General features: G+C 47.8%; 1 protein-coding gene across 1 annotated transcript; it reads left to right on the forward strand.

Annotated features, from left to right (window-relative positions):
- Positions 1 to 5,355: 5,355 nt before the first annotated feature.
- CHC_T00005960001 (hypothetical protein) lies at positions 5,356 to 9,303 on the forward strand. The gene has a single exon (XM_005717773.1). It carries the CDS (start codon positions 5,356 to 5,358, stop codon positions 9,301 to 9,303), a length of 3,948 nt encoding a protein of 1,315 aa, XP_005717830.1.
- Positions 9,304 to 14,121: the final 4,818 nt, after the last annotated feature.

Raw genomic sequence — 14,121 nt, forward strand, 5'->3', positions numbered from 1 at the left:
CAGAATCAGGAAGTACCTCCAGAGCCTGACAATTCAATATTTGATGCATGCCAAGAAGCTCAACACCGCAGAAGCTTTGGAAGAGTTACGTGAGACCATCACACGTTTTGCTCCTCAAGGACCACGGACTCACCGTTCCGAGGAAGACAAGGTGGAATACCTTTACAAGGCTGTCGTTGGTGCCCCGTGGGCCAAGTCAGCCCTTGCGAACTCGCAGTCCACATCTAATCATTGGGATTTTCAGCATCTGTATACGGCACTCGACGCCGCCTGGCTTCAAGACCAGGAAGAGCAAGAAGGTAGAAAGAAAGATCTGAACATCGGTCAATCTTCCCTACATAAAGAGATAAAATTTTCATCCAAATATACTCCTGATCTTTACTACGGAGGTCAGAAATATTACGGACGACCGAAGAAACCAGGATCACGCTCATCTGCGCATTCAGGCCCCCTCAAGACAGCACAAAAGCCGGTCAAAATGGTTTAGACCGTTATGGCAACCCCAGGCTATGCAACAATTGTCAGGATCCCAATCATTTCATCAGGGACTGCCCCAAACCTCGCAACGTGATGCCAAATATCTCATCGCAAGTCAGGAGATATCCGAAGAGAAGCCATGAAATCCTCTTCGAACTCTGTCAACAAGTGGAGGGTGCGTTGTTCTCTACAGACGAAGAAGATCCTTCTGCTACCCTTACAGGGGACAACTTCAAGCAGAAGGACTCCACCTCATCTGAGGATCAGACGCATGAACATCCCGATAAAGGAGGACAGGTATTCCACGTTACTGGTTCTGAGAATCGGGGCATTGCTTCAGTCTTTGATCCAGAGGATTTTTGAGGAGAGACAGTCTAGTTTACCGTCGTAGTTTGAAGTCGAAAGAAAATAAACCTTGCTACGAGACTGTCCTCAAGAAAAAACGGTTCCGGTACAAAATCTCGCGTAGGTCAAGGACAGCCCATGACATACGAAGAAACCGGCGTCTCAGAAAATCCTCCAGCGATGCAATGACCAATTCTGTGTTAAACTCTCGTCGAGGTCTTTCACAGATGAGAATCAATTTGGATGAACGCAGGAAAAACTGGCAGGGAGCTTGCATCGACACTGGAGCACAACGCACTGTTATCGGACAACTGCAAGCCAAAGCATACTGCAGATTTGTTGGATGTAAGTTCAAACTAAAAGCGAACTTCAACCAGTACAGATTCGGTGTTGATGTGCAGAAGTCAATCGGATCAATCTCAATTCGATTACCGTTTCTCAAGAACGGACTTGTGCCAATTGAGGTTGACGTAGTTAGAGCGAATGTACCTTTTCTTTTGGGATTGGATTTGCTCGATAAACTTCAACTATACCTGGATACGACAAGAAATTTACTAATCAGTTCTCCGGGAAACATTGCTGTCCCAGTCATAAGGAAGTTTGGACATGTCTACCTGGAATGGAAACGGGAAGATGCAGTACTATTCTCAAGAAGTGAACTGGTCAAACTTCATAGAGGTTTTCGACACCCAACGGATAAGAAACTTCTGAATCTCATCAGAAAAGCTCGGCCGCACGAGGCCACCGAGGCCACAACAAAAGTCTTGAAACAGATCTCTAAGTCATGCAATACCTGTCAAAGGCTTGGATCACAACCAACTAGCTTCAAGACCACGTTACCCACACTGCAAGACGTTAAGTTTGGTGAAGAAATATCAATGGATCTGATGTTCATCGAGGGAAAAGCAATTCTGCATATTGTCGACACTGCAACTCGTTTCAGCTCGGCCATATTTCTAGACTCTCAGGGTCAGAATTACGGACAATCAGTCAACGGAATATGGCTTGCTTTCCTTGAAGCGTGGTGCACTCTCTATACAGGATTCTCTAACCGCGTCAGAACTGATGCGGGATCCGTTTTCACTTCTCCTAGGTGCAAGGAAATGGCCGAAAGCGTTGGGATAGAACTTCGAATTTCAGGAGTCGAAGCTCACAACTCATTAGGCATTGGAGAAAGACTACACGCACCCCTCCGAAGAATTTATCGAAGGGTAATATTCGATTTTCCTCAAATTGACCGCAACATTGCATTGAAACTGTCAATCAAAGCCATGAACGATACCAACGGAGATAACGGACTAGTTCCCTCACTGGTTGTATTCGGGATAATACCAAGATTCCCAATCATTAGCTCAGATATACCCGCTCAGAAAGAAAGGATGCTTGCACTTTCAAAGGCACAAATGGAAATGAATGCTGTAGTGGCAAAGAGGCGCATTCTTGCTGCTCTTACCAGAAGAATCCCAACCGCGACCGATTTCGTATTTGAATTAGGCCAAGAAGTACTTGTATATCAAGAAAGAAGTAAAGAATGGATTGGACCTGCTACCATCACAGTTATAAGGGACAACATAGTTGATGTTAAGAGCAACGACGGGCAGTGGCATATGACCATGAACATGAAACAAGTTAAGCCTTATGTTCGAGAAAACTCTGCACCAACACACATCCTCTCACGGGACGAGTTCCTTACTACAATATTGAAGCCGTTTAAGTCAGTAAACAGACCAAAGCCCTCTAATTTTGATGTAGAACTCACTGAAGTGATCAAACATGGTGACCCGAGATCGACCGATGAAAGATTCAGAGCCGCAAAGAAGAAGGAGCTGAAAGGTTTGATTGGGAAAGGAACTTGGAAGCTTGTCTGCAAGTCAGAAGTGCCTAAGAACGCAAATATTCTCGGCGGTAGATTTGTACTAGCAATAAAAGATGAAGGCACTAAAGACGAAGTATGGAAGGCCCGTTTTGTAGTTCAAGGGTACAGGGATAAGCTAAAAACGTCTCTCGTACATGATACTGCCACACCAAGGCAACACTCCACACGACTTTTGATCGGATTGGCAGCAATATGCGGATTCCGACTGTTTTCAATAGATGTGACTCAAGCATACCTTCAAAGCGCAGAAAAACTTATGACGGATGTATACATCAAACCGACTGGAGAATTTGAACTGAACCAGGGCAAGTTGCTGAAGTTGTTAAAACCTTTGTACGGTCTTGCCGATAGTGGTGATTACTGGGGCCGTACCATCAGCAATCATATAAAACAGGACCTGAACATGACCGGAACAACCGGTGATGGAGCATTTTTCTTTAAATGCATACGGGACAAGCTTGACGGCATGTGCATCACTTACGTGGACGATGCCCTCCAAGCAGGTACCAAGGAATATTCAGATCTCGCCCACAAGACAGAAGAGAAGTTCAAGTGTAAAGGAAGAGCTTACGATAAGTTTAGTTTCGTCGGAGTACAAGTTGAAAAAAAGGATTCTGAATACATGATCCACCAAACGTCGTACATCCGAAAGATAGAGAGGCTGCCGAACACAGCCACGTACAAGTCTTATCGATCATTAAGAGCCAAATTAGCCTGGATTACCTACACTAGACCAGACATTAGTTTCTCTATTGCTCAAGCCGCCCAGGTTACCGAATCAAAGTATGCTACGGATCCAAAAATTCAAATCCGACACATTAACCGCACCATCAGACGACTCAAGAAAGAGCCATACCTACCACTGAGGTATCCCAAACTTGACGATAACAAGTTACACATAAGAGTTTATTCAGATGCTTCGTATGCAAACAACTCTGACGGCTCTTCTCAGCTTGGATACATCATATTTCTATGTGATAGCAGCAACCTTTGCCAACCACTCTATTGGTCGTCTCATAAGGCTAAGCGAGTGTCAAGATCAGTTTTAGGCAGCGAAACCATGGCCTTTGCTGACTCCTTTGATATGGCCTTCATGCTCAGATATGACATACAGAAGATGATGAACATAAAGATACCGATCCTAATGTTTACGGATAGTCTCTCATTATTTGATGTGATCACAAAAGCTTCTACCACGGTTGAGAAACGACTAATGATTGACCTTGAGGTAGTCAAAATGGCGTACCAGCAAAATGAAATGGAGCAAATCGGATTCATTCGGTCGGAACACAACCTGGCCGATTGCTTGACAAAAGCCAACGGCAACAAATCTCTCATCAACACATTAAAGTACGCAAGAATCACACACCCTGTGGACCAGTGGATTGACAGAAGCCAAACTGGGAATACGTCACGTCAAAAATAGAGGGAGTGTGGAAATTTGGGAGTCGACGGTGACGTATACAGTTCGACAAAATACATCTAAATAATTAAACCGCACTGAAAACGGTAGTATTTGATTATTTCAGACGTCAACCTACAGTGCATCTCTCCCAACGACATTACTGATAATGCAATCCTTTGAGATTATCAGCAAAAGTTTGCAAAGAGGAGAGTCTGTTGGCAAGAGAAAAGACGCGTAGGTAGTAGTATAAATACCCCGAAGTGAACGGCAGAATAGCTGCCCGGACACAGAAAGGAAGAAAAAGAACCAACGCAGTAAAAGGAACGCGACCCTCAGCTCGCCCGGTCCTGCCGGTGAATTTTTTACTGCTCACCTCCTTTCTTTTCTTTCTAATTTTCGTCATAGACGTGTATCTTCAGATCGTGTATGATACATACAAATGCCACTTGTCAGCAGTCCTCGAGTCCTCTAAATCATGATTACAGTAGGGCTCAGGGCATTAGGATCTCTCGGTTGGTGGTGGTTTGGCCTTGAGACGTAAATGGAAAGTATATTTTCCATTAATTTTTGTTAGGCGTTCAAGAAAAGGGTGACCCCACTTGTATTCTCTTAGCCCTGTGCGAGTTTAGTGACGATTTGGCGTCACTATATTTTAGTGACGTTTTTTGTGAAATCTCAATGAGACGGTGGCCAGCCGTCACAAAAGGGCACAAGTTTTGAGAAATCTCAAACGTTTTGTGCCCCTTTTTGAGAAAATAGGAGAGTTCTACAAAATCATCACTATGATGGGCACTCAGTGAGAAATCTACAAAAGTTTAGGGCAATGTTTGAGAACAATGTGAGAGTTCTCAAACATCGTCACTATACGGCATTTTTTCTACTTTTCGTGACGACGACGGAGATTCTCACTGGCTGCTTCAGATCCCTCCGTCGTCGTAGACGGTCTTCTCTCACTCTTGAGATTGTACAAGCGCCTGTAGAGGCTCTAGAGGGCAATCTACCGGCTTCCTCTTCTGTGCATTGCGAGATAGCCAATGTCAAGTCGGAATGTCTCAGCTGATGCTCAGCCGTTCTCTGGCGAGGGCTCCATTTCATTGGACCCTCAGCAGCCCTTTTCACCTCAACCCAGTGCGCAGCCCCTTTCATTCCCATAGATAGCCAGGAGCTCACTCCACTCGACAACAGATGTCAACCCCTATCCGGTCCCGTACAGGAACAGGAATTGCGCTGCATGGAAATAGCGCCTGTGCTCATGAATATTGATAGTAGTCCAAGTTTGTTTCAGGAAATATCTGAGACGCCTCCTCTCTCTATCGTGCCAGTGTGCTCAGGACAATCTTTCTCAGGCACTCAAGATAGAAGTACTACGGTGAACAACTCCAGCTATCAAGCTGAGATTAATGGTGATTCTCTCGATGGAAGCGATATACCCTATTCGAAGGAGCAGGATGTTGCAGCGGCTGGCAGTGGATCCTCAGGAGATAGCACGTCGTCCTGCACGGGAGAGGTTGAAGCCACTGTTACCCCTGCTGAACTTCAGCAGTTACAACCTTTGCGTTCATTTATAAGCAACAACGCTAATATAAACTCTGATGCTGGCGCACTTTGTGAGGACTTATGGAGTGGTATATTTCATGACTACGATGAAGAAAGATGTGCTTTAGGAGCTTTACACGCACCAACAAGTACTGTGGACGCACATATGTCTGGTGGAGACATAACCGAGGATCTCCTGGAGGAAAGGGCAGTTAATCATCAGGAGGGGGGGCTTCAAGATTGGACATACGAAAGCCCGTTTGCAGAAGTAGAGGTGATTGTGGATGAAGTGGACTCCGTGTTAGAAGTCCGTTTTATTACTGAAGCGAATTCCATTCTAGATAATGTTCTAGAAGAGGTTAACAGCCGGGAGAGCGCCTGCCCGCACGAAACTATGGACTCCATGACTGTTTCGTCCAGAAACGACTGCAGTACACCTCGCCAAGTGAAGCCTTTGTCGAGGCTGTCTGTTTTGAGAACATTTATACCGGACAGTCTGCTGGAGAAGCTCAAAGCCGTCGCCAATAGGGCTCTTCACAGCCGAGGTCAAAAGCTCACAACAGTTCAAGAGTTACTAGGACTTTTGGTATTGCACGTTCTCTGTGCATCGTACAACGAGGGACCTTCTGTTGTCTGTGGCGCTAAAATGAGCGACTTTTTCTTTCATATGGGACTTTCTGCAGCACGCTACCGACAGGTGTGGTCGGCGTTGACGGGTTGTAGGGAGAAGCGCACTGCAGTTGACTATTCAACTACTGGGTGGTGTCGGACTGCTTCACGGACAACATCACTAATAACAGATATTGAGTCTGAGGTGGCTGCTGTCAATAGAGAATTATTGTACATACCGGGGGCGACAGTGCTCTCGTTAGACGATGACCACCTTCGCATGGCTTCTAGAGCTGTTAGTTCCCTGTCGTTCCTGCAGCAACATAACAATCCCAAAAAGGGATTGGGGCCGGTAGGCAATACTCTTGGTTCCGCTCTGACTTCAGTATTCTTTGCATGTCACTTTACTAGAAGGGGGGAAAAGCTTCTTCATACCTGGGAGCGCTTGGCGCCGTTATTACAAGGCGCATCCACCACCGGTGCTCTAAAACCGATGGCCGATGCAATATTTGCCGCTGACCGTGGCTATAATACGAAGGAGACGCTCAACTTCGTCAGTAAGACATTGGGAGCTAGTCTACTGGGAACACACAAACGAGATATGACGTACCCTTTCGTGTTCGGAAGTGGCGCTATAACCCGGCGGTCTAAGGGAATGGTTGTGTCGGAAAAAGGGTGTCGGGCTGTGTACGTTGCAACTTTGAAGTCAAACCTGTCTGTGCGTCGCAGTGGAAGAGAGCTCGAAGCCTGCCTGTATCGAGAAAGTTGCTCCGGACGTATTGCTGCAATGATACACAACAACAGAAGGCTTTTTAAATCACGCAGCTTTACGATTGTTCCTCACAGCAGGTTCAGGGGGCAAGAGCCGCTTTCTGTGCTGGCAGAGGAGCAAGTCATATTCGATGCAGACAGGAGGGTGTCTCTGCCACAAGGAGAACAGTCAGCTAAAGTTCTGAACACGCCGGGTTCTAACCAAGTCGACCAAGCACTGGCTCGGATCAAGATACTTACATTTAACCAGTCAGAAGACCCGGTGTGGTTTCTCCTCCGGGCATTCAGATTTACATCCCGAACGGGCCACTCCTTTTTGGCAACAGTAACTCGTGACTTTGAAAACCATGTATCGTCGCTGGCATGGGCTTTAAGAGGCAAGCAATTAGCAGTAGGAAGTGACACACTGCCGCAAGATCACAGCTCATGTGAGCAGCTATTAAGGGTTAAATGGGAATGTGTCTGCAAATTATTTGGCATGCGACTCGGTGCAGAGCCGCAACCATCAGAACGGCGCGACCTTGCCCTGCGTCTGGAACGCTACTCGCGAAGCAGAATTAATTTATTCAACAGGAATGACCTGCAGCAGATGCTCGGTGGCTTCGCTCGGGGGTTGAGTGGGGCCCCAAGCAAAACAGTGCTAGTCAATGCCGTCTTGCAGCTACAGGCTGATATCGGAGCAGGGACTGTAGAATTAGACGATGATGGGGCTGATAGTGTCTCCCTATCAGCGTCCTTGACGGAACGTGCATCTAAAATCCTACAGAAACTTAGAGAGGCTTCATTACATGCGTGGGTAATGAAGCCCCTCGTTTCTACAGCTGGAATGAAGGAGGGGTCGCGAAATGAGATCGAGGTTCTGAAAGCAATTCCTTCTTTCCTTTCTAAGACACGTGGAGCATATGCTCGTACGAGAGGAGTATTTAATGCAGTTGAATACGCCCATTCGGACATAAGGAAAATTGTGATACGTCATATTCCGTCGGTTGGGCTCGTGGAAAGCAAGAGTAGTACTATGATAGCCGACAGCCCGGATGGTATCCTGGCATGCAAGAATGAAATAGAGGAGTCCTTTGTCTGCGCAGCAGAAATTAAGACAATGACTGCTCTTACGACAGTGAGCGAAGCCACGCATTTAAGGGAGCAATTTGGACCGTTGACTATCCTTTCTGATGTAGGTTCCTGCGGGGCTGCAGATGAGCTCTTCAGAACTTTAATACCATCAACCCAATACCGGGCGCAGTGTCTGCATCATGCTGCCACGTTAGGATTGAAGCATGTGTTGTTCATTGTGGCAAGTAGTGGCAGTGTTACACACGGGCAAATTATCTACGGCTGTTTGATACAGTTCTCGGAATACATTAGACATAGCTACACATTCACTTTGGACTCAGTGCTATCAATGGGGTTTGGTTGGGTGGGAAGGGAGCCTAAATATATACCAAGAGAGTACGACGCATTGCTTAAAGAGTCACACGCCTCTGACATCAATAGCTTTGCGTCGTACTACAGTCTAAGTACGGGTATACGGAGATTAATTGACAAGGATGGAAGACCCATGCCGCCAGCTAGAATGATACGGTTGACCCCAGCGGTCTTCTGGAATCATTTAAAAGGTGGTGTCGATGTAATTTACCGGTACCTTAAGACGCTGGCGAGATCAAATATATCAGAGAACCCGGTGACTAGCATCATTGCCAGGCTTTTGGTGATGCAAGTTAACAATGCAGCTTTATGCTTTAGACTATTTAAAGCTCGGGAGTTGGGCAAGCTTCCCGCTACGATCCCGATGGAAAACAAAAAAGGATATTCGAAGACAAGACATACCGTGACCGAATGTGAAACATTTGGCACATACGCACGTCTACTGGCAAGGGAGTGGAGAGAATGGCGTAACAAAGAGCAGCAGGAGAGAACAGAAGCACAATCAGTTGGACGACATCTAACACCCTACTTTTCTAGAGGTGCCGCCGACAGGTACAACCATGGCGTGCACCAGGAAAGAAGACTGAGCAGGTCTTTAGACCACAAGCCGGTGGTTGGCCAGTCCACCTATTGCGTACTTTGTAGTTGGACACTGCGCATCGTAAGAAATGGAAAAACAGTAACAAAAAGAAAGGGGGCGAAACAGATACAGTGGTGCTCTGTGTGCCTTCAGGCTGTATGCAAAGGTTGTTGGCAAACGTGGCACACAGACGAAGTATTACGAAGGGTGTCTCCGTCTGCAGAAGAAGTTAGAGAATTCAACCAGAATAGAAGAAGCAAGCGTCGTAGAATGACATAAGAGCAACTTGTGCTATGGAGTTTGGTTATTTGCAAACGTAAAGAACATACCTCTTAACTAACATCTATTCATTTAGAGGCATTGCATATGCTGTACATTTGGATACAAAAGTATCTGTCTAGGTCCACAACGTCAGGCAGTTCTGGCTAAACTATCACAATGGAACTCGGCTGAACGGACGGATCAGTTGTTTGACACACATTTATTGCAACAAACACCTGAGAGGCTTTGGACTGCATGTCTTATGATGCTAAGAGCAGCAAACTGGGTTGGAGTGGAGCTTCAGCGTTTGAGAATTCTCCCTGACTTTGAGAACCTCCCCCGCATGAATGAGAAGGTGACCTAATTTCTCTGAACTCTCACAATTCTCAATGAGAACAACGATTCTCATTGAGATAAGTAGATTTTGTAGAGCTTTTTTTGTGAATTTTGAGAGCTTTGGACCGACTCTCACATCGGTCCAAGGCGGTTTTTTCAAGAGCGTCTAACTCTAGCAATAGTTAGTCATTCTCCTTAGAGCGAACTCTTATCGGAAGAGGAGGGTTGGGGGCTTCAAGAGCACTTTATTTGAGTCCTTAACTAGCACTTTTGACGGAGTTATGAAAAAAACCCCGACCGGACCGCACTTTGAACCGTCAACAACCGCCGCACAGGGTTAGAGCATCCCTACCGGCGCCAAGGCAAATAGGCAAACAGGCAAAACTATTTTCATACGTGTAAGTCTCTCCCTGGCCAGTTGACGTTTTTCCTATTTGCTGTTTTTCCTCTACCACTGTCTTCTACACCCGTCAAGCCGCAGTTATTAAGTTTAAGGAGTTTGACCATCGCGCCGGGAGCGACAATCAAGGCATTATGGATTATGTGCTGCAAGACGAGTTTCATGACTCCTTCCTTGACGACCCAATGCAGCTTTTCTCGAGTAGTGACGACGACAGTGACGACAAAGTCATCCGCAGAGGCTCCCGTGCTGGTCGTTCTGGAAATATTGAAAGAGGCAGAGAACCAGCTGCTCTGCGTTTGCACAATGATTACTTTGCACCAACTCCAACCTACACTGCTCACCATTTTCAGCGTAGATTCCGCATATCGCGGTCTGTGTTCGACAGAATTATCGCGGCAATACCGACAAGTGATATTTATTTTGTACAGCGCGAGGACTGTACGAAACGAAAGGAATTTACTTGCCACCAGAAAGCCACAGCAGCGCTGCGTTTACTTGCATATGGCATCACAGCCGACTCGGTGGATGAATACATTCGGATGGCAGAACCGACCGCGTTTTCTTTGACGTACAAGGGGAAGTCGAAGCGAAAGCATGGGCCACGATTGGAACGCCATTTCCAGGAACAGGTGTGGAATTCATGGAGTACCAGTTGGACTTTCAAAGTATCGAGACTGTTTGCTCACCAATTGGTGATGATTTTACCAGTTGTAGAGAGCATAGAGACCAACGGGGATATGTATTTGTCCGGATTAGCGCGAACAGTGTTTACTTTCACTGTACATTTCCTGGTTTCGCGCCAAAAGTTGCCCAATGGTTTACTTGCACTTGGAAAGTCATAAACTATTTGTAGGATAGCACCTGAGGCAAATTCCGGATATTTGCCTCCGTTTTTCGGAGGGTGCTATATTTTTTCCTCTGTTTTTGGACGAGTAGGGTTGCATTTCGGAGGAAAAAAAGCAAATAAAGTAATTTGCTGAGTTGATCAAGTGCCGGTGGGGATGCTCTTAGAGAAGTCGGACGTAGGCTTTTCTCGACCTTAATAAACTGTTTAATTTATTTATTATATAATTTTGGGACGAAATCGCACAGGGAGCACATTTTATGCCACCTCTGAAATGACAGGGCACCAGCAGTGGCAATTTTCAGAAGGGATGATGGATGACACTCCGTGTAGAACCATCTGTTTTCGACGACTTGTTTACACGCAAACCGCAATCAGATAAAGTCATCAACGAGCTGTTTCATTTAGACAACCACAGATGCAGGTTTCTCTCTTTCTTTCTCCTGACCGTTCGCCCTGGTTTACACCACGAAGGTGTTTACATGAACGCAAGGGATGATTAGACCTCATGTCTGTAAGCGACAAGAAAGAGTGTACGTACTGGAGATTGGCGGAATGGAGCAAAAGGCTTCACAAGTCGTTCACGTCACTTCCTCTACGGGGCACACTTTGATTACAATGACCGGAGATTACAGCTTCTCCGTGCCAACCCTTCTGCCAACATGACGCGTTTTGCACTTGCGCGTTGATAAAGACATTTTGAAAAGATGACAATATCATTAAACGCATGCCTTTTGTCTGAAAGTCACGATGCTGATAAATCTGGATCGAGATATCGAAAAGCGTCCGTCCTCAGCCTTCAGTACTACGAGCGTGAGTATCTCTACGCTCAACGCACGTCTGTACCCCTCGTAACGTACATATCGCAAGTGTACAGCAGCACAAGGTACAGTATGAGTGCTGATTCTTCGGGGCTCTTTGCATGTGCACGCACACAGGGTGCAATACATAACAACACAGTTGAAGGCGTACACATATTTGGGTCTTCTACGGGATTCTCTAGCGCGTGACATTGAAATGACTGCGTCGAGCTGTCGGAAGTATTGACAGTTGTTTCGAAATGCAATGGGCGGCACTGTCGACAGCAAGGTTTGCGTGCTAACCTCAGAGCAAAGCATTCCCTGCTCTTCCCTACGACGAATGCAGTGAAAGCATTTGCTCCAGGCCGGGATGGTACGTAGGTGTCAGGAGAAATGGGACCCTGAATGCGGGCGATCTGAGTGGGATTCAAAATATTGAGAATACAGTCGGAGGAGGATCCTCTCTGACTCCTCACCAGCACACCTCATACGGTGAAGTGGTGTAAACAGAGGAAAGGTTGAGCGTGGATTGAGAAAGTTGGTGGTGGCACTGTATTCGTTCCGTAAATTGAGGGATGAAGTACAGTATTGAAGTTTTTTCAGGGCAAGATAGTAGGGCAGCGGATCAGTTTTTCTGTGGACGGCAACGTCAGCGTACGAGCGAGGGAGAGAGAGGCAGGGCAGGGCAGGGCAGGGCAGGGGGTGAGAATTGAGGGTCGGGCGATGAGTGAGCAAGCACATGCGGGGATGAAGAACTGTAAACAGCGAGGGGGATATGACCCTGGTCACACCGGAGTCATTTAGAAAAAGAGTAGATTGTCGATCGGCGTTCCAGCAGGCGACGTTACTGTACGAAGGTACGGAACGGGCCTTGGACGGAACGAAGGAAGAAAAAAAAAGCCCCGTGGGCGCAACGGTAACTTGCAAGACGACGATGAATGAGGATGCGTAGAGCGTTTGACTGTTGGTTACAGTGGGGGCACGATCAGCGAACGGAGCGGGTCGGTATTCTTAGAGCTTACGGTGCAGACAAGTGATGCTGGACAAGGCGACGAATGTAAATGGTGGTGGTTTTTTTATCGCTGTTGGGATTGTACCAGGGTGAGGTACCCTTCGAAGGGTAACAAAGCTGTTTCGCGGCGTCAAGCAGAAGGCGCTTTACACAGAGAGGAATGGACCGAGACGCATCGGAGACTCAAGCGATGACGCAGAGCAGTGGACAGTGTTACAGGGGTGATGATGGTAACTGAAAGACAAGATCAGTTCACGGTTACGCGCGCACGGGGCTCAGCGGGGGGATTGGGAATAGTTTGCATGGATGTGTGTGAGTGTGTGTGTGGGTGGGAATTTTCGGGATGGTGTTCACGTAGGATTACACGTTGGGGAGGAACGGGAAGGGGAGAGAGAATTGGGAATAGTGTTGGAGGGGGAGTTTGGTCGAGGTCGTGTGGCATGACCTCAGCATGCACGCGGGGTTGGCGGCGAGTGTGGCTGTTTACGGTGATGATGATGATGATGATGGAGGGTGTGACGTGAGACGTTGGGCGGGTGGGTGCGTGGGTTGTTTACAGCGGATGGATGTGTGGAGAGGTGTGGGAAGGGTGGGCGTTCCAGGCGTGCGGGCGAGGCGAGGAGGTGATGGAGAGAGTGTGGGCAAGGTGGCAGGGTCTCGAGACGAGCATGCAACACATTTTGCTTAACGGCAGTGTAGCGGAGTGTACAGTAGAGTTGGTGCTTTTTAAAAAAAAAAAAAAGGCAGGGGCAGCGGCACGGGAAGAGGCACGGGAGGCGGCACGGGAGGCGGCAGGGGAAGCGGCAGCGGCAGCGGCAGCGGCAGCGGCAGCGGCAGCGGCAGGGGAAGAGGCACGGGAAGAGGCAGGGGAAGAAAAACGGGAAGAAAAACGGGAAGAAAAACGGGGAAGAAAAGGGGATAAAAAAGGCTCGAGGACCAACTAGTGCAGTGTATAATCAGCTCCCGCTCGCGACAGCGTTCCATTCTTCCACGAGAAGAAGAAGAAGAAGAAGAAGAAGGCGGGACGAGAGGCCTGAGAGGGGGTGGGGGGTGGCCGTGACGCAGTCGCGAGTGCGGTCGGATGCCATTATTTGGAAAAAAGGCGTGCGGAGGACGGGGTCGAGGGAGGGTGTGCGGGTCGAGGGTGGTGCGTGGTCGAGGGAGGGTGTGCGGGGTCGAAGGGTGGTGCGTGCCCGTCGGGCGGCGCCGGGTGTGTGTGCGCAGACGTCCCCGCAGACGTCCCCCCCGCAGACGTCCCCCCGCAGACGTCCCCCCCGCAGACGTCCCCGGCGAGGCGACGTGTATCTGTTGCGAGGGAGATGTATCGCAAGGCGCGGGGGGCGGGGGCGGGGGGGGGTTTCATTTTTTTGCTTTCTTTTTTCCACGTGGATCAATTCGAAGCACTGTGACCTTCTGGAAACGGCCTGTTGAAATGTAAATT

Source organism: Chondrus crispus, genomic scaffold (assembly GCF_000350225.1).
Source record: "Chondrus crispus Stackhouse genomic scaffold, scaffold_33, whole genome shotgun sequence".
NCBI classification, from domain to species: Eukaryota; Rhodophyta; class Florideophyceae; order Gigartinales; family Gigartinaceae; genus Chondrus; species Chondrus crispus.